Source organism: Halyomorpha halys, unplaced genomic scaffold (genome assembly GCF_000696795.3).
Source record: "Halyomorpha halys isolate HHAL.00 unplaced genomic scaffold, Hhal_1.1 Scaffold821.1, whole genome shotgun sequence".
In the NCBI taxonomy this organism is placed as follows: domain Eukaryota; kingdom Metazoa; phylum Arthropoda; class Insecta; order Hemiptera; family Pentatomidae; genus Halyomorpha; species Halyomorpha halys.
The window spans coordinates 558,384-578,268 of record NW_027116286.1 but is presented as its reverse complement, the minus strand read 5'-3'; the positions used below and the strand labels follow the sequence as shown (position 1 = coordinate 578,268).

At 30.1% G+C, this 19,885-nt stretch overlaps 1 protein-coding gene across 9 annotated transcripts in view; it reads right to left on the bottom strand.

The window, feature by feature from the left end:
• The window catches only part of LOC106686452 (zinc finger protein 768), a 402,036-nt gene that overhangs the window by 93,027 nt on the left and 289,124 nt on the right, over nucleotides 1–19,885 (bottom strand). For all 9 annotated transcript variants that reach the window (XM_067053093.1, XM_067053099.1, XM_067053098.1 and 6 more), the window contains one exon: nucleotides 6,996–7,224. In XM_067053093.1, the coding sequence (XP_066909194.1) occupies nucleotides 6,996–7,224 (229 nt within the window). The remainder of the gene's footprint in view (nucleotides 1–6,995; nucleotides 7,225–19,885) is intronic.

Here is a 19,885-nt window from a genome sequence, read left to right as displayed (position 1 = left end):
AATCAATATATAATATATTGTTTATAAAGAAGTTAACAATAATAATTGTTATAACTGACGAAACAGGCAGTTCTATCTATTTAATTACACAAGAATATAATAATAATCGCGATAAGTAATTATTTTCACAAAGTCATTTTGCAACAATCTCTCCTATCGTAAAATTATCTAATGTTTAACCTGTTTTTTCATGTATTTTGTAAAAATGATATGTGAGCATTATAATTATTTGTCATATATTTTTTTAAAAAGAAAACTCTCATATTTACCTATAAAATGTTTAGATGAATTATTATGATTTTTGTTTCTAAAATATTTCTAACAAAATAAAAATGCGTTTTTTTTTTGTTTTTTTTTAAATTATCCACCTCCAATTTCGTTTTATTGTACTAAACATTTTTCCTAAGTTGGACCAAATAGTTTATTAAGTTAATATGTATAATAATACTTAAAAACTTAATCAATATTTAAAAATCAATGGATTATTCGAAATGATGAATATTTATTAAAAATTGACATATTTTATAGATCTTACTTTAAAATTCTTCCTAAACATCGATCACTATTTAATTAAAATAATCGCAGAATTCATTAAGTATATACTCCAGTAAAGCTAAAATTAACAGAAGACAATATTTTATTGTCTAATATTACATAAATATTTGAATACGATAATTGTCATATCGGAGATCAATAATTTTATTTGTTTAAAATTACTAAACCCCCTATGCCAAATTGCTAAAGCTAGTTCCAGTAAACTGTAACTTATAAATTTATAAAATCGATTTAGCTCCCCCCTCCCCTCCCTTTAGATAAATGTAGCCTCATCGATTGTGAATAATGACTGTACTTGCACCCCATGAGGTTAATCGATTCTGTAGCCCATACATCATGTAACAATACAACCCATTCCGAGCTGCAATGTAACTGGAGAAAATTTCCAGTGATTTCGAACAAACATATCCTAAAATATTTAATACTGTATGAATTTAAAATAGTATAATATTTAAATAAAGACTATAAAATAGTCGATTATATTGTACAATTAAACTAGAATTTGCGCATATATAAATCAAATCAGATCTTAAAAACATACTATTTTATATTTAATTTATTATTCTAGTAAACAGAATCAGATGAGACCATTTTAAATCCATAAAACTGATCATAATAATATTATTGGTAACTATAATAATTAATAATTATTGTTATTAAGTTTTACTTCCATGTCAGAGGAAATATAAATTAGTAATAATACTTAGCAATCTCTTAACTCGATGGGCATTTTTACTAACGGAGCTTCGCATCCAACCCTAGGTAAGGAACGGTTTAAGTGCTTTTTGAAAAATTAAAATACTCCAGCAGACCGCTAGCCCCTATTTAAAGGATGTTCAAAAGGCCAGCTTGAGAGGAGGGCTTTTATGAAAAAGGAAAAAAAAAACAATGAAGAATCCCCCGGATGGTCAGTACTAATCATGTCGACTCATTTTCCAAATGAGTACATCTTTAAAATTAAAGCTCTGAGCGCTGGGGGATCGATTCTTTATCTCCCTTGTTCTGAAACATCCCTCTTCTCTTCGAGCAACCCCTTTACTACCCAGCCACTGGGTCAGTCGTGTCCATCAAGTCCCCTTCGATAACTTCGGCATCCCATGTGGGGACGAATTTTGGTGAATCTGCTTATAAGGAATATATATGAACATATCTACATATATACATATATAAACTAATAATATCATTCAAAATAAATAAAGGTAACATATCATGTGTAGTGGATGAACACTTCTTCCGTAGAAATATAAAATATATAGTTGAAAATATTTTTTATAACATATCTTATCTTCGGTTTCTGATGTTGATTTGTAAATATATGATTCATTTCTTGAAGACAAAAATAAAACTCGCGTGACACGACTTCAAAATCGATTGCTTAAAGAGTTATTAAAATATATGTATGTATAGTTGACCGTAAAAATTGATATATAGGGAGATGGTCAGGGCCGCAACCCTGACCATCTCCCTATATATAGTTATTAAAACAGTTTATTTTCGGTTTTAGTTTACTAGTTTCTAGTTTTAGGCTAACATGAGATTACAGGTGCTGGCAAAACATTTCCGTAGAGTTTTACACTCAGTCTAGTTTTATCGCTTTGGTTTGTCTAATTAGATATAAAATATCTCATAGCCGCTGACAGTAGTTATGGACTTTATAAAAACTTATGACATTTTACTTATATAATTTATTTATCTAAAAATTTTCAGCAATATAGAAGAAGTATCCGAAATCAAAAGATTTTTTTTTCTTCTTTTGATAAAAATGATATTGCCAAAAAATAATAGGAGAAAAAATATTTCAATGTCTTTCTTTTTTTTTAGTAATCGATAATAATTTAAAAGTCTATAAAGTCATAAACCGTCTGCAACCTAAAAGAAAATAAATATGAATGTGTGAGAATATTTATTTAGTGATAAAAAGGTTTTCGCAAAAATTTATTATGAGGAAACTAGCTTTAATGTTTGGAAAAATACCGGATCTATTTAATGTAAAGTAGGACTTGACCAAATATTTATATGCTGTTTCTAACACTGACCCACACTTTCTATTTATAACTATATATAAAAAACACTATTCCAGGATCAGAAGATTCTTTGCATTATAAAAAAATCATTTAAGAAATGACACGTATAAATTTGAGAAAAAAAAGTTTAAAATTTTGAAAATATTGTCTAACTTGCTCAAAGCAATAAATGGAAAAGTATATGCTTAACTTATGAACACAGATCTTAGACTGGAACGCATTTGAAAAATAATTGCCAGCATGTGTGAATATTGCCATAGCAGATAATTGATGGCAGTATTCATTTTCTGCAGTCATTTTTTTTTTCTTTTTTTCCCTCTCGCATTATCTATAATGCTACAAATCTTTTTCCTTTCTTAGAATATTTTTTCCTGACCCACTTTCAAGTTTATCTCTGCATTATTGATAAGGATAATTCCGCAGTTATTCACGTGCATCACTTTAATTAATTTTTTTATCTTGTAATGTTTTAAATATTCTCTTATTTTAATTGAAAAAAAAATAGCTGAAACATACGAGTTATAAGTATGAGATGAGGAAAAAAAATATTGCATAATAAATCATGATAGTAAACCATGTAATTTTAATGAGTCATATTTGCTAGTTTTATTTGTAATGTTTCCTGACATCAAGAATTTTATTGCCAATTATTACCGTTTAAGCTACCTCTAAGTAAGTTAATGACTTTCTTCTAAATCAGATATCACCATAACTGTGATAAACAGTTTTAATATTAATCAAACAATAGAAAACCTTATAAAAATTAGCTGAGAATTTCTAGAAAATAAAGTACATAATTTGTTTTTTAATTCCGCTTTTATTTTTTTTTTTCCTTCAAGGCGAACTTTTTAATAAAATTAAATGTCATTTTTTATGAAAAAAATAAATAATAACCACAATTAAAATTTTATTTAATAATTAATACGGATTAAATAAAAATATGGCAGGCGGATGGCGTTGGGTCTATCTCTCTTTCCTGGAACGAGACAGCGAAGCAGGAAAGAGATAAAGTTCTTAAAACGATTTATCTTTTGAAACTGTTTTAAAAATTTTGGATATTATTAATTCTCGCTTACATACATACTACATTATGTTCTTAGATTAAAAATGTAATTAAAGAAAAAATCAAATTGGATTACCATCAATGCATATCAGAGGATATGAAGGAAATCTTCTTGATTAAGAGTTTTCACATTATCCATAAAGGTTACTTATATATCTATATCGCGAAATGATGGAAGACAAAATAACAATATTATTAAATTATTGATTCTTTATATATAAAGAAAATAGAAGTCTGCTACTGGTAATAAAGTCGTTTCCATAATAAGCAAATAATTTTTTCAAGTGGTTCTGACTGTGAAGTCTTATCTGTGGTTAAGATTAGATTTATGACAGTTATGTTTACAATCTTATGACTTATTACACCTGAATGCAATGTCAAGGTTGTGGTGTTGTATTACATATAGTTCTATATTTATGTAGAGAAAAAATTATATAATTTATAAAAAGTGGTAAAATATACAAAACGAGAAAATAATATAAGAGTCGTATTTTTCGTTGACGGATGCAAAGCTCCTGCAGATCAATAAGTAATTACTTACGTAAAGGTCTGAAAAAACATTCTTACAAGTGTAAAAGGTCAGAAGGCCCTTAAAATGTCCGATAATTCTCAGCAGGCACTTAATAAACAAGCATTGAAATTAGTCGTTGTATATCAATATATGTTAACATATATGCATAAATATATATTCTTTTGATATTTTGACTCGATAATATTTATAATTGCAAGTCTTTATAAATCTATGTATATTTATTCTACACTTCTACACTGCGGTTGCGTCAAAAGCAATAACGTTAAGGAAATAATTTGTATTCGATAAGAAGTACAAGTACTAATTACTGTTTAAAAGATAAACAACTTCATGTCATAAGTGGAAAAATGCTATCGGATATTTAGTTCCTCAAAATTGAGATCCATACTAAAAGTTTACATGCGCCAAATCTTTAATTGTTTTAAAAAAAATGTTTTATATATTCTAAAAAATATTTTTATTTTGAACTACTGTTTTTTTTTTTTTAATGTCATTTTGGGTTCGTTAGTACATATTTTATAAAAATTTAAATCTGATCAAATAAAATGCTATGAAAATAATCACATCTTGCAAGTGGTGAATTTTATGGAAAAGATAATAAAGATTCCAAAAGGAATATATATTTTGATAATGGAATTCGGTATCAAATAAAATATATGAGAAAATTATATTCGGATGTATAATAACATTATTAATTTAATCTGCTCGCGCTTTAATAGAAAAAAACAAAAGAGATGGTTATTTTATTTGTTGTTTAACAAAGCAAACAGTAAATTGCAATACTTCAAAACTGAAAATGATTGATTATAGACATTTTAATCAGTTTTTTGATGGATCGAAATCGATTTAAAAAACACTAGAAGAATATTTACTTGAAGAAATATACGTTTTCATTCAAAAATATAACTTCTATGTATAGTTATCCTTACAGTATCAGCCATATTAAAGATAGTTATGAAGTTTTTTTTTGGTTCACCAACAAATTACAAACATGAATTAAATGCCGATACAAAAACTTTAGTCAGGAGTAACCACCTATTTCTGTTGTTATAACTTTTTTGTAGGCGTTACTATATAACCACCCGTTTATTCTAATAATGAACTAATAAATTAGCTGAGAAACCAATTTATTTTTTTCTCTTTTAAAGTTTCTACAAAGTATATTTTCGGTATCTATATCTTTTTAATAACAAGATCAATTTTGGATGTCGCTGAGCTCATAGAAATGCTCACTTTCATAAAAATCCTCAGAGTTTAATATTTACTTCATCACCTGATAATTTTACTAAGTTGTGTTTGTTGATAATAATAACTATTAAAATTTCCTAAATTATGATTCTAGAGAAAATTATCGAAATTTATGCAAGCGGTTGTTTTTACTTTCATATAAATAAAATGTAAACTAAAAACAAAGTATTACCAACTGATTCTTTAATCAATAAAATTATATTTATTGAATTAATGAGTGATATGATGCATGGAAATCATCAACACAGAAATTTCCGAAATAAACCGTAAAAAAAAAAATTTTTGAATCACTCCTAGTAGTTTAAAATTAATGTTACTAGTCACAATATATTAGAAAACATTATAGTTCCAGAAAACAAATTGAAAACATATATAAATATTTAAAACAGTCATAGTGGTCATAAACTACTAATATGATAAATATGAATCAGTAATATTGATGCATTTCTCATTTATAATTTTAAGCAAAAATGAGCTTTAATATCACATTTAAATCTAATTTTTTCAAAGATTTAATTTGTGAGTTATGCTAATATTGCATTAAGAACAATATCTTTAACTCGGGTTAGTAGATTTTTAGTAAAATTGAATTATGACAGAAATAAAGTTCATCTTATGGCGTGTAAAAACTGGAATATACATTATATAAATTTATATAAAACCATTCAAACGGCTGATTTAAAAGTTGGACTTTTGGAAATAATAAATAAGGGCCCTGGTTATAAACTTAACTTCTTGAAGTATATTCTATTCTAATATAATATACTCTACTACTATAATTGTGAAGTATAATATACTGACTATATCACTACCAGTCAGTATAGTATACTGTAGTAGTATAGTACATTATGCTGACAATACTATGGTATAATACAGCCTCGTACATTTTACTCATATGCAATACCAGTATATATATCGACTATACTATAGTACACTGTACTGACAATGATATGCTACCTAACAGCAGTGGTTCCTAAAGAATACATCCCTTGGATCCACACACATATGCCAGGGGTGCCTCAAGCCGAATACCACTTTTTAAAAATCTTACAAAAAATAAATAAATAAAATTATATATTTGCTTTGCATTGTTTTTTCTTATTTTCCTACATACTCAATCTTTCTAAGGGCAATTGTAGTGATAGTTTTGGTTTGTTTTTAAGCTTGACAAGGGTGCCACGAAATTATTTTAGCCAAAAAAAGTTCCTGAAATTTTTTTAGAATATAGAATTTTGGGAACCACTGCAATACAGTTTACTAATGTATTTTAGAAACGTAATATTCTACGCCGTCTGTACACCTACAGTAAAGTATGGTACACTACCGATTCGAAAACTATATTAGTACACCATACCGACTATACTAGTATATGGTTGGTGACTATATAGTGTATATATAGTCAGTACAGTGTATTGCACTCTATAAGTATAGTACACTAACGATTTATACTATATTAGTATAGTGTACTAGCGTAGTGTATTATACTGACTGTACCATACCATACTGGTTAGATATATAATAGCTGACTTTATTACTACTACTATGATAGGATATTGTGGATACATGGACATACCTGTATGTAGCCTGGTGTGCTGTTGCACGTGGCTGAGCTGCTTGAACCTGCGCTCACAGTATGAGCACTTGTAGGGCTTCTCGCCGGTGTGTACCCTGATGTGCTGGACGAGTTGGTGGTTGGACGAGAAGGACTTTAGGCACTGCTGGCACTGGTGGGGCTTGTTCACCTCCGGCGGCCTCGACAGCTCTCTGGCGTGCATCTGCATCGCCGACTTGTGCATGAAGATCTGCACAACAACATCACATCACATCACTAGTGTCGACTGGACGTCTTTCATCCTCAATTACACCACAAGTACTGATAACTTGCTCTTTTATCTAAGGCACGTTCTCCGATTTGTAACGATAAAAGGAAATTACGTAAACATTACCTAATATAGATTACAATATTTACATAATTTAATTAAATTACAATTGTGAGGACAGGTTGGAATTTGGTTATTATTATGTATTATTTCTTAATATTTTAATGTTAAATTATTAGACAATTTCGTGTTGTTCGGTACTAAACAAAAAACAAAGGTTAAATTACAATAAAGTATACTTCTATGCCATCATTAAGTATGTACAATTTTTAAAAAAATAAATCACTAATACCTTAAAACACTCAAAAAAATAGTAAAACCCTGCTTATGTGTTTATCGTAAAATATAGTGTAATTAATTAGAACAAAAGGGTAATAAATAAAAATAATTATATGAGTATGTAGCAAATTTGTCAAAGAAGGTAAACATTTTTTGAAACTTAATTTTTTTTTAAATATATAATAAAAATTTTTTTTTTTAATGCAACTCATTTTCTCGATGTAATTCATCAAGAAGTCTCTTATACTGTATCCCGAAATTTAAAGAAATGTACAAAAAATAATATGTTTTTTCTAAAGAAATTAATATATATTTTTTTCTTACTACACATCATAACAAAAAAAAAAATGTATATAATTCATATATTTGAATGTTTTTGGGATATTATTGCTGTTTCGGAAGTAAAGTGATACAACTAACATTTAATAAATGCATTATTAAGCCCACCAACACAATAAAGTTCATTTCACAAAGTTTACGTGATGCTTTCGGAGCAGTGATATATAGAAAATATAATCTGAAGCAAACAAATTAATAGTTATTAGTAAATAACTTAAGTTAAAGGAAAAATAAATAAACTACGAAATGTTTGCAGGGTTCTACTGTAGCAAAAGTAAATCAATTTATAAGAAACGCATTTACTGCCGTAAAAAATCCTTAAACCATTTTTCTATAGTGCTTATCACCATGTACGCTGAAAACCAACCGTAATTTTTCTTTTTTAATTTTCTTATTATTTAATTTATCTCTATGTTAAATATTTTCAAAACAATTCTTCCATAATGTTAGCATTTAAATTAATTTAACTGAAAAAAAGACACAATACAGTCCTTTAATTAAATAAAAATTAATGTAATATTCATTTTATTTATATTTGGTAAAGAAAAAGAAAAAGATAAATGTTTCTTAAACACTATAACTTAAATACAAGTTAATACCTAATGCGATGAAATTGTTAGATTTAACTAATTAAAGAAAAACGAAAACCTTTCCTAATTTTTTATTCTGTTGACATATTTATTTCACTGATTTTCGTTTTTCTTATTAAAAGACATAAAAAACAATGAAATAGGGTATAAATGGCAACATGCAATCGGAATTCATTTTTGACGAACATGCACATGCAATACTCAAGTGGACTATGGATGAGCGAAATCAGGCGTATTTTTAAAATATGGCGACACAAACTGAGTTTTAATAAATTCTGAATAATAAAAGACATGTCTTTAATTAAAGAACTATAACCAGAGCGTTGGAAAGTCATAATAAAAGTCAGTCTTTGATTCATGATAACAGTTTCTGCATTTTATGTTATTGGAAATCAACATATACTCACCAAAGGTCAAAAACGTGTTTCATAAGTATGGAAAAAAAACTATAGTAATAGTTTATTGAATAAATTTAACGTAATAAATAAGATCATATGAATAAAAAAAACTATCTAAACCCAGTTTCAGGACTAGCACCAAATTTATCAGAAGCTCTCACAGACGAGGAAGCTTAAGTTACATTAGAATTTAATTTTTTAAAATTACATCGCCTTCTTTCTCAATTATAGCTTTATTTTAATTTAATTATCATTACTATTTTTTATTTATATTGGAATCATGTGCATGTGTGAGTGAGTGAATGTATGTTTGTGTGTGTAGCTTTATTATAACAATCTATACTCGTTTATGACGAAAATGTTTTACGCCTTTAAGCAAAAACAAACAAACCATCTAAACTCAAAAAAAAAAAAAAGAATTTTAAATAACACTAATTACTCAAACATGTGTTAAAAACTTTTTAAATTAAATAAAAATCATTTTAATATAAATGTTAATCATTAATTATAATGATTATATTTATAATCTAACGTAAATAGTTAATTAAATATTATTTTGAGGTGTTATTAGTCAACCGTAGATTAATATGAGTGCACTCAGCAAAGAAACATTAATAAAGAAAAACATTTATCTGTGCCGACGTTTCGACCTGATTTTCAGGTCAGTGTCAGGGATTCTTCAGAAGAGTTTCTGACTAGAGTCACAATTTAGTAAGAAATCCTGTTTTGTTTTTTCAAATTTATTATTAACTGTATTAATAATTTTTTTTTTTTCATTCTTCAACAAAAACGTATCTAATAGAGATATAGGTGAACTTTGCCTTGGGTTTATGGAATTCAAGAACAAGAAACTTCTTGAAAAAACTATTAATATATAAATTATAAAACACAATGACATACATATGGGGGTTCAGATTGAAAAATATTATTTTCCTAACCTTCTATAATTATAATTATGGGATTATTTATTAATAATATTTATGCATTGATAAATGACATTGGGAAAAATCCTGAAGATAGAGAATGTTCGGTGATCAGTATATTTTATAAACATAAACTTTAAATCCTAACTCCTTCATATTTTTTCTCCTATTAGCCATTTTTGTTTTGTAAAATAGAAGTTTTATGGTATTTAGATGTATTTTAAATTATTAAATTAATATAAGAAGATATCAATAAGACCCCATTGTGGGAAATAATCCGAGCTACAGATCGAAGAATACCCTACAAAGCATAAATACAGTTTGATGACAAGCCTGGTAATATGACGCTATAAAACCCCATGCCCGTATAAAATGATATCATAGTAAAAATTAATTAAATACAGATAAAGTTAATATCAATGAGAGCTATCTCGAACCGACTGCAGGAGAGCCAGAAGTTAAAATTATTAAGAAAACACATTTTAAAAATATATATATGTAACCATAAAAAAAGTGTTAAAGAAACCCACCAAATCCCAAGTTCTTGAAGTAGTTTCCTTTTTTTTTTATTTAAAGCATGAAGAAGCAGAAAGACCCATGCATAATATAAAGAAAATTCGGTGGGAATAAGACGGATCTAATTCTTATGACCGGCCAATTTTGGAGGGTTTCCGAATCGAGTGCTAGATAAAGCCCAAAATTATAAACCCAGAAGGAAAGATACAAGTTATTGCCCTCAGAGCTAATCAGAAAACCCCACAAAAGGTTTTCCCACAATTGTTGGAGTTCGCTTTCTGATAGTTTCTGATTGGGCGATTCCAAGGCTCCTACGTCCGGCCGCAAACAATGAAACCTCATTGAATTTTCATAGAGAGGCCTTTATCTGTATTCTTCCAGCTTCGCCTCCTCTCCTAATTATATCTGTATAATTCTTTACCTTTTTACCTTGGATTACCATCTTGTGAAGTGTATCTAAGTGTTCTGCCAGCTGTAGTGGAATACATTCTTCAAGCATGAACATCCCAGCGATAACAATGCGGGGAGACAGTACGAGACTTGTTTTTTTTTTTTGAGAATTGTTTTGTAATAAAAAAGAAGAGATAGATCAATATTGATAATAATTAAACCATAAAACAAAACTGATCAAACCTATTATCGTAGTTTAATCTTTTTATCGAAATCTTAAGTTCTCAATTTATTTTTTCGTTGCACCCGATATTTCAGAAGGGAGATCCGCAATCAAGATTAAAAGTTGAGCACTATAGAGAGCAACCCCCCCCCCCCTATAGCCTCAATGATCCGATCCGACAAGCGGAAAGAAATAAAAGGGAATTATAAAGAAAGAAAATGGAAAGAACTCTCCGAGAGGAGGGGAAATAAAAACAAAGTTCTGAAAGATCGGAGAGGATCAGGGGTTAATCGGGACTGGGAGTAAAAACTTTTTTAATCGCTACCCTATTAAGCGATGGTCAGCTCTAATCCTCACAATTAGGGACAGACCCCTGTTTGCAGCACCTCTCTCTCTCGATATTATTGCAGAGCCTCCCCCTTCTGGTCTTGGGAGGTCTCCGGATAGTCTGATTGAGGGGGGTAAATCGGTAAAAAGGGCCTTTATGAGAAATCGGACGGAGAAGGAAAGCGTTGCATTACTTATTTCCGAATTAGATAGGACGAAGGGTGAAAGGGCTTTAAGAATATAAGAGGGTCCGACGAGGAAATCCAGGCTCCTTTTTATCGAGGAAAGTAATTGAAAATCTCAAAATTTTCATTAACATTTTATGTTATATTCAGAAAGGGTGTTCTATCAAAATGGCGATTGAATGCGGAGGAGGAAAAAAAAATCATCAATAGGTTCTTTGTGCCGAGTGATTTGGTTTGGGTGTTATATTATGTTTATATGAAACATAAATTAATATCGCAATTAAAAAAATTTAAAATTTTTAAAAAATGAATTTTTTTATGAAATAAATAATATACTGACCCAGTCGGTATATTATTTATTGCGGAAGATTTTTTTCACAGAAGATTTAAATGGTCTAATCTAGTCCGAGTACCGTGCCAGAAAACGTGTGCTTGGAATGTTAACGGGATCTAACACAGATAACTTTGCACTATGCAAGAGGTGTTGGAAAACGCCATCCATATCTTTTGCGGGAGCAACCTCCAGAAGAGCAAGATACAGAAGTTAGCGTTCAAAGGAGCCAATTTACCGGTGAACCTGAATCCAGGAATCTCTCCATCTCAAGTGATGCTAAAGACCCGTATTGGAAGAGCGAGCAGATGGTGGAGGATGATTGCAAAACTGACTCGGGAAGGAGACAACAGATCTGCGATTGTGAGTGGTGGCCCCTCGCACTGAGATCCTGTCGTCTCTCCTTGGTCACGACTTTATATCCACACACCGCGCTCGGTTCAATTTATAAGTCCCTTAATTATTAGTACCGCAACTTAGGGGACAATCGGCTAGCTGGGTCGTTTATTCTTACAATGGCGCACCAAAGGGACACCGCTCGGCCTCAAGACAAAATGTGTGCGAAAAAGAAAAAAAAAAGACGAACGAAAATGGTGAAAAAGTCACGACCCTTTTGAAATACGAGCGGTTGATTCAGCCATTGAGGCTATTGAGTATGTTTCCGCCCCGAGAGTTATCTAGGGTTCTATCTTCTAGGATCACAAAGCCAACCGTGCATACACTGTCAAACTATCGCATTGCTTCCAGGCATAGCTGCTTATAGTCAACATATCATTGTGAAAATAATATAACAATAATTCTTTGAATCAGAATTTTCATAGTGAATTCTTCATAGAATATTGGACAATGTACACGTTTACGCTTTACATAGCAAAATACTGACATCGACCGTGTCTCTAACGATGCCGATGGGATGCTTTTGATTCAGAGATAACCGCATTGCACCCTCATAAACTGGCCAATAGAGAGCGCTAATACTTTCGCCAATATCAGAGCGCTGATTTGGTGGCGTCATTAACTGATAACTCACTATCATCGGCGGAGGAAGACACTACCCTCCTCTACATTGACAAATTGGCTACGGGTGTCGATCCTGCACCGCGCCCGTTCGATAATTGGCTATCGACTGCACACCTGTGCAAACCTCATTCAGCCCTTATCTTTAATATGCATTCCGGCTTGTTTTCAAATGGTCAGCTCTACATCCCAAAGCACACGGGGCATGAATGTTGATTATTATTTTGTTTAATAATATTGTGGTTCTGGAACGACACAATTTTTTAGTAATCCAACGTAAAGGGCGGCAGTTGTATCAATGGAACATTTAAACCCATGGTCTCTGATCTTTATTCCTTACGAGAAATCGATAAAAAAGAAATAAATAACTTCTGGTTGAAGACAAAACATTGTAAATTAACAGACATTTTAGTATTGATTAAGCTTTCATTTTGTAAGTTACGATGTTTTAAAATCAATTATTATTATTATTTTGGCTAATAAAGTATTTTTTAAAATTTATTTATAATTAATTTTACTCAATTATAGCTAACAAAATTCACGCAATAGGATAGTGACAAAAAGAAGAAAAATAGTAATATGGAAGTTTGGAAAATGACATTATTCTGATGCTATTGTCTTCGAGCTGGAAGATAAATATATATATATAATTCTTAATAACCTAAAAAGGAATAAGAAGTAACTTAACTTTGAATGGACAAGAATATTTGGGAACATTTTGCATTTAATATTTCCTTAATGGATGGTAAATACAAATGAACAACAGAGGTACTAGTACAGAGGCACAATAACTAAGAGAAATCGATCCTTTTAATCGTAGGAAGAGGCCTGCCGAGGCGTTAAGTGGTTCTCAGCATTAAAAAGCACCACTTTCCACCAATTTCTGGGGCCCTGAAAAACCCCCAGGTGTATTACATCTGCCTAATACCGAGGGAATGGGGTGACAATTAGTATACCATTTTATATCCATTACTGTTCCGAGGAGAAAAATACCGCAATAAATCTGGAGCCCGCAGACACGTATTCCGTTCCTTGGATAAGGATCCTACGTGATCCTCGGCCGTAATCCATTTTTATCCTGGCAATCCTTTCAGTCCTGTCATAGGCCTATCTGGCAATATTTATTTCCCTTAATTAGTTCCCTCGTGGCTGGTGGGGGTTCCTTCAAGGCCCCATCTCGAAGATTCATTGCCTCTTTTAACTGTTTCTTTAAAAAGAAAAAAAATTATCATTTCTCGAGATGTTTCCCGAACCTCTATGTTCGTAGCTTGGTTCACTGTTAGCTATTGTAAATCACGACTCACTAACTTTATTGTTGATCTTTTCACTTAGATGAGTTGGTGATTTTAATTCCACGTTACATGGGAAAGTGAAATTTCAACTTGTTTATCTAGGAATCCATTATTATAACGTGAGAGGAATGTTAGATTAACCAGATGTGCCTCTTTCTTTGTATTGAAGTTCCAGTCAAAGAGATTTCTCAATCTCCTTCATTTCGGTTTTCTATTGGTTTGTTTTGCTCATGAGTAAGTAAAAGTATATACTAATGATTTTTCGTGGTTATTTTTAGTACAGCAGAACTCCTTTTATAATCAAATTTCGCTTGATTTGATTATAAAATGTAAAATAATATAGATATTCCATTACCTGCGTATCCTGTATACCTGAATCACAGGAACCAAACAAAGAAATTAGAAATATACCTATACAAGTAATTTTGAAAAAGTTTTAAAAATTGGAGAATATGGTGGGAAGGATGCGGTCAGCAAAAATAACATAAATAATATTCATGCCGACGTTTTGATCTGAGTTTCAGGTCATCAGGGAGCTTGTAGCAAAGGAGTCCTAGCTAAAATTTAGTCCTAGAAATGTTTTAAACATTTAACTTACTTAAAATATGTAATTAAAGATTAGGTTGGTCGCTTTTTTTCCCACTCTTGGTAGTAAAACAATGGTTTACTGTCATGAATAAAAAAGATTCAGTAGGACCCCCATTATCCGGGTCTCTATTAAAAGTGATTCCGAGGGGACCAACTTTTTTTTTTACTATTTATTTTATATATATAGTATTTATCTGAAAAAATTAATATAGTTTCGGAAACAAAAAAAAATTAAACATACCTAAGAATTGAAGGCAACGAAACTTCTACTAAATTATTTTGAACGAGAGAACGCCGGTTAAAGCAAAATTATCTTGCTACGGGAAAGGAGAACTGATATTAGAATTTTATATTAATATTAAAAAATTAATAAAAAAAAAACTAAAATTACTTTTTTAATAAATGAAAATTCAATACATACGAACATGCATATATTTATTCTTATGTATTATTGTATATTATAATTTAATGTATATAAAACACTTGTTTGTTAATAAAAATGATTTTCTTCACATTTTTTATTTTTACTTAGCCTTCTTATCTACCACATTAGGTCAATAAAATGTTGGGATTCGATTATTCGTGAACTGCCATACCCATCATTACCCCGGATAACAGGAGTTATACTGTTTTTGTTTAATGTTGATAATAATTTTTATTTTCTAGTCGGAAAAATTTCAAGCAGATTCACTATTATTTATCTTGGTGGAGTTAGTTAATTAATCATACACAAGTCATTATAATAATAATAATAATAATAACTTAAAAATTATCCTTATTATTTAAAATATTATTGATAAAGAAACGACCTTCAGGTTTATATAAAAAGTTTATTCATTGTCATAACAATGCTCCTGGCAGATCCCTTGAGCCGTTATGATTACTAAATCTTGTTTTTACATTTTTTTTTCCTCCCTTCCTCAACCCCTTCCTGCCCCATCTGGCGTTACGAGACGGCAGCCAAGAAGACATATTACTATTCAAATGAATTACCGAGCGAGGAAAGGGTTGTTGTTTTAAAGATAGATCTTTTTTTCCCCCCTGGCCCTTTAGGGACGGGTGTGGGTCCCTAAATAAGTAACAGGTAAGGGCACTCAACCCTTGATCCATTACGATCTCATTAGACTGCGGGGGAGAGGACGGAATTTTTTATAAGTGCCAGATGGATAGCACGCGCCAACGTATCAATTTTTGTTTCTTATTTTTTATTATTATTATTTTTTTTTATGCGGTTTCAATTTTAATCTAGCTCGTAATCTCGTATCATTATTCATATCCCGTTCGATAGGCAAATTACCCGTCAACTATGTTTATGGCTAAAAATTATAGTAAAGGCTCGTGCCGTCATGACAAATGGGTTCACTTTTCAAAACGTATTTAAGTAATTTGAAGTAAAAAAACAAAACATGGTAATGTCATAAGTTTGCATTATGTTTAATAATATTTATTATAAATTTATCAGTTTGAAATATTTTATTCAATAATTAATTCAAAAAAAGAGTAAATAATTATTATTAAAAAAAAAAATTACACCAATCGATGAAACATTTTTCATAAGCTTCCAAAATAATTTTACGGAACATAGGTTTTCAAAGGATTTCAAATAATTTTAAATACGGAAATTCATAGTTTTATAACTTTATCTGTTTATTTACACCAATGAGGATATATTTTTCATGTATGATATGTACACACCGTTTGTAATAATCCGTTTCATATTAATGATATTAAATGTAATAATTTTGAAATTGATATAAATAAAATTATATTTAAACATTAAACTTATATTAATTTTTTTAAATATCATTGTAGTAATATATAGGTCATATAATAACCTGTATAGTTATTTATCATAATATTATAAAATTACATATTAACAATTCTAACTCAATTTAGTCATCTCTTATGCCATAAATTAAAAAAATAAATCATAAAAGATGAATACAAGAGATAACTTATAAAGAGAGCCTCTTGGAACACATGTACAAGCGAAGAACGGGCGAGGAACATGCTTCTAAAAAAGAACTTAATAAAAGATTGTTTGAGGCAAGCCGAAGGTCAGTCTGCAGGCGGGCCCTCGGCCAAAGAGATTTAATAATATTCCGAGTCTCCTTGCGTTACTCCCTTCGTCGGGATCTGTGCCCTTCTGGAGGAAAGTGGTCTACGAAGAACAGGAAGTCATGTCAACCACCTGTGTGCCCCAAGAGGTCACCTGAGATTTCTCTTTTTTCCGGCTTTCTTGCGGCTCGGGTTCGATGTAAAAGCACTGTTTGACCTTCAATAAGTTAAAATTTTACATTTCGAACTGTAGTGTATCTTGTAATATATAATAGTTGAGCTTGAATCGTATCTATGTTTAAAGTTTTCAAAACAGTGACCGTCATTAAACGAAATTTATTGGAAACTATGATGAAATCTTATATGTTGAATTTAAGCTGATTAAATTATTATAATATTTTTTAAATTGTATTTATACCAATATACGAGATAATAGTAGCAAATTTCGAAATTGAGTTTTAAGTATTTAAAAAACAAATACGAGGATCAGAAATGATGAAAGTCACTTGATCATTTCATAAAAACCGCGAAAAAAGAATGGTGGAGGGGAATAAAACAGAAAATATGAAATTGACAAGTTTATTTTATTAATATTTAATATATAAATTTATAATAACCTATTAATAAAAGAAATATTTTAAAAATAGAGATTAATATTGCTTTTTTTTATATATAAACTAATTAAATACTGAATTCTTATAAAGTAAATTTAGTATCTTGTTTTTCGATTGTCCATTTTAATTTACTTTATAATTGTCATTGGTTGGAACAAGAACCACACATTAGGAACGGAAAATACTAAATAACATTCATTAATATCGTAAAATTGATGAATTAATACGATTGGTCTGTCAGGTGCAGTTGTGAAAAGAAACCAGTTTTCGCTCAGGGCGAGCCCAGCAATCATTTAATAAATGAATTATACATATCATGAATTATTTTATTGCTATTTAAAAATATTTTAATTCATTTTTAATGATTATTAATTAGTTTTCAGTTTATTTCGGTGTAAAAAATTGGTCCTATTTACCATATGTGTAAGTATGAACATTGTTGTCTTTTTTCTTTCAATATTTTCCGATGGTTTGGCCTTTAAAACGTATAAAAAAAAATTTAAAACAACTTCACATTTTTCTTTAAACCTATTTAACATGAAACAAGTTAAATAATTTTTATAAACTTTCTATTTCAATTTTTTTTAAATAGTATTATCTTCTTCTGTTTAGATTTTATTCTAATTTTGCTCCATATGTTTATTAATATCATGCATTTTTTATTGATTAAAGATTGCTAAAAGTAAGGTACTCCTGATATCCTGTCACAGCCTTCCACGATCGAAACTACCTCACGATTCTGCCCATCCATATAGCCGACTAAAACACACAATGCCCTAAACTACCATTTTTCCTAGCAGCCATTTTGTACGTAAAACTTCCTGCCAGGAGCAATTATCCTTTCCACAATTATTTTTTTATGTCAACTGCGACCCCCCCCCGCCCACCAACGGCCAGATCGAGCGCGCATTGTCCGCGACTTCTGGAGCGTGAGATCCCGAGTGAAACTGTTAAAGTGGAAAAGGACGACTCATACAACGCCGTGGAACCCTTCTTTCAGTTTGATATATTCAAAATGTTTAAGTATATGTGTATGAGAGTCATACAGTTCCATATAAATTTCAATTCGAAAGTAAAAATTTATTTAACTTTTAGTCTCAATAGAACATCTTGTTTGATCATCAGTACATGTAAACATTCTCTGAACAATAAAAACTAACAAATTAAAAAGTCTCACAGATTAATTATTCATTAATCTACTTACATTATATTATAAAATTGTATATTTATTCGAGTTAATAATTTTTTTTTTATGTTTATTAATTATTTTCGGTCCTAGATGTTAATTAATGTAAAAATGGCTCATTTCCCTGAGACGAAAATAATAGTGTTATGGCTGAAAAATTTATATTTTTAGTTTTTAGTTTCTAAAGATTGGCTGACCGTTTTAGATTGAAAAAAGGTACTGAATATGAAAATAATGAATGTTACTATAATCAGGCTAGTCGAATGTTACTTATAGTCATTAATTTAGGAATTAGAAAAAGTAAATGAATAAACTTTGAAACATGGTGTAACCTTTCCTAAAAACGTGGTAATTGATTGAAAACTGCAATTTAGGCGTAAATTGTTCCTTTAATATAAGGAAACAACATTTAAACTTTCTCATAATTATCACGATGTTACCACCGGTTCAAATGCATATTGAAAGTGGGAAAGTGCGGGGACTCAAAATAGGCCATTAGTATCTAGTTTTCTCATCCCTTTGTTTTATCCATTTGGTGGATATATGTTAATCTATGCCAATTTTCAGTTTTGGTGCCGAACTAAAAAATACAGCTCGATATATGTAAATATTTTATGAATGTTTTCAGTGATAGATAAAGGGTCAATGGATATACGGAATGAGAGGCAACATTCGCTCCAATTATTTGGTGTAATGATAACTATTTTTGGTCTCGCAATGAATACCTCGTTTTGGCAACTAACTATTAAAGGTAGTTTATATATATATATATATAAATTTAGGAGGAAGAACCTTTTAAAAATTAATCCTAACATGAAGTTCCTTATATCGTACAAATTGTTAGATGCAATAATAAGTATGAAGGCATTAGTTACATCGCTCATTTAAAAACCATCAACCAGACTAAGTATGACAAGAAGTACCTACGAAGTAGATTGTTAGTACAGGAAATTAAAACATACTGCGTGAAGGGGGAAAGAGATACTCCTGAAATGACACCTGTTAGATTCAAGCTCTCTCCCTCTGTTTTTTCTGAAATGGGAAGTCTTTCATGGCGTGGTTGGAGGGAGGGAGGAAATTTTCAGAGAGTTTTAAAAAGCTCAGAAAAATTACAATTCATGAATCCTTTTCAGGATTTTATTGGCTTTGAACTCGAACAGAAAGAAAATCAAATGAAATGTACGCCATTTAACAGAAGCGGATCGTTTTGTACATATTAAGAAAAAAACGTAAAGATATTGTTTAGGGCCGAGATCTATAATAAGAAAAAAATATATATAATTTTGTATCAATTATTATTATTTTTATAGCGTTTATGGTATTTCAT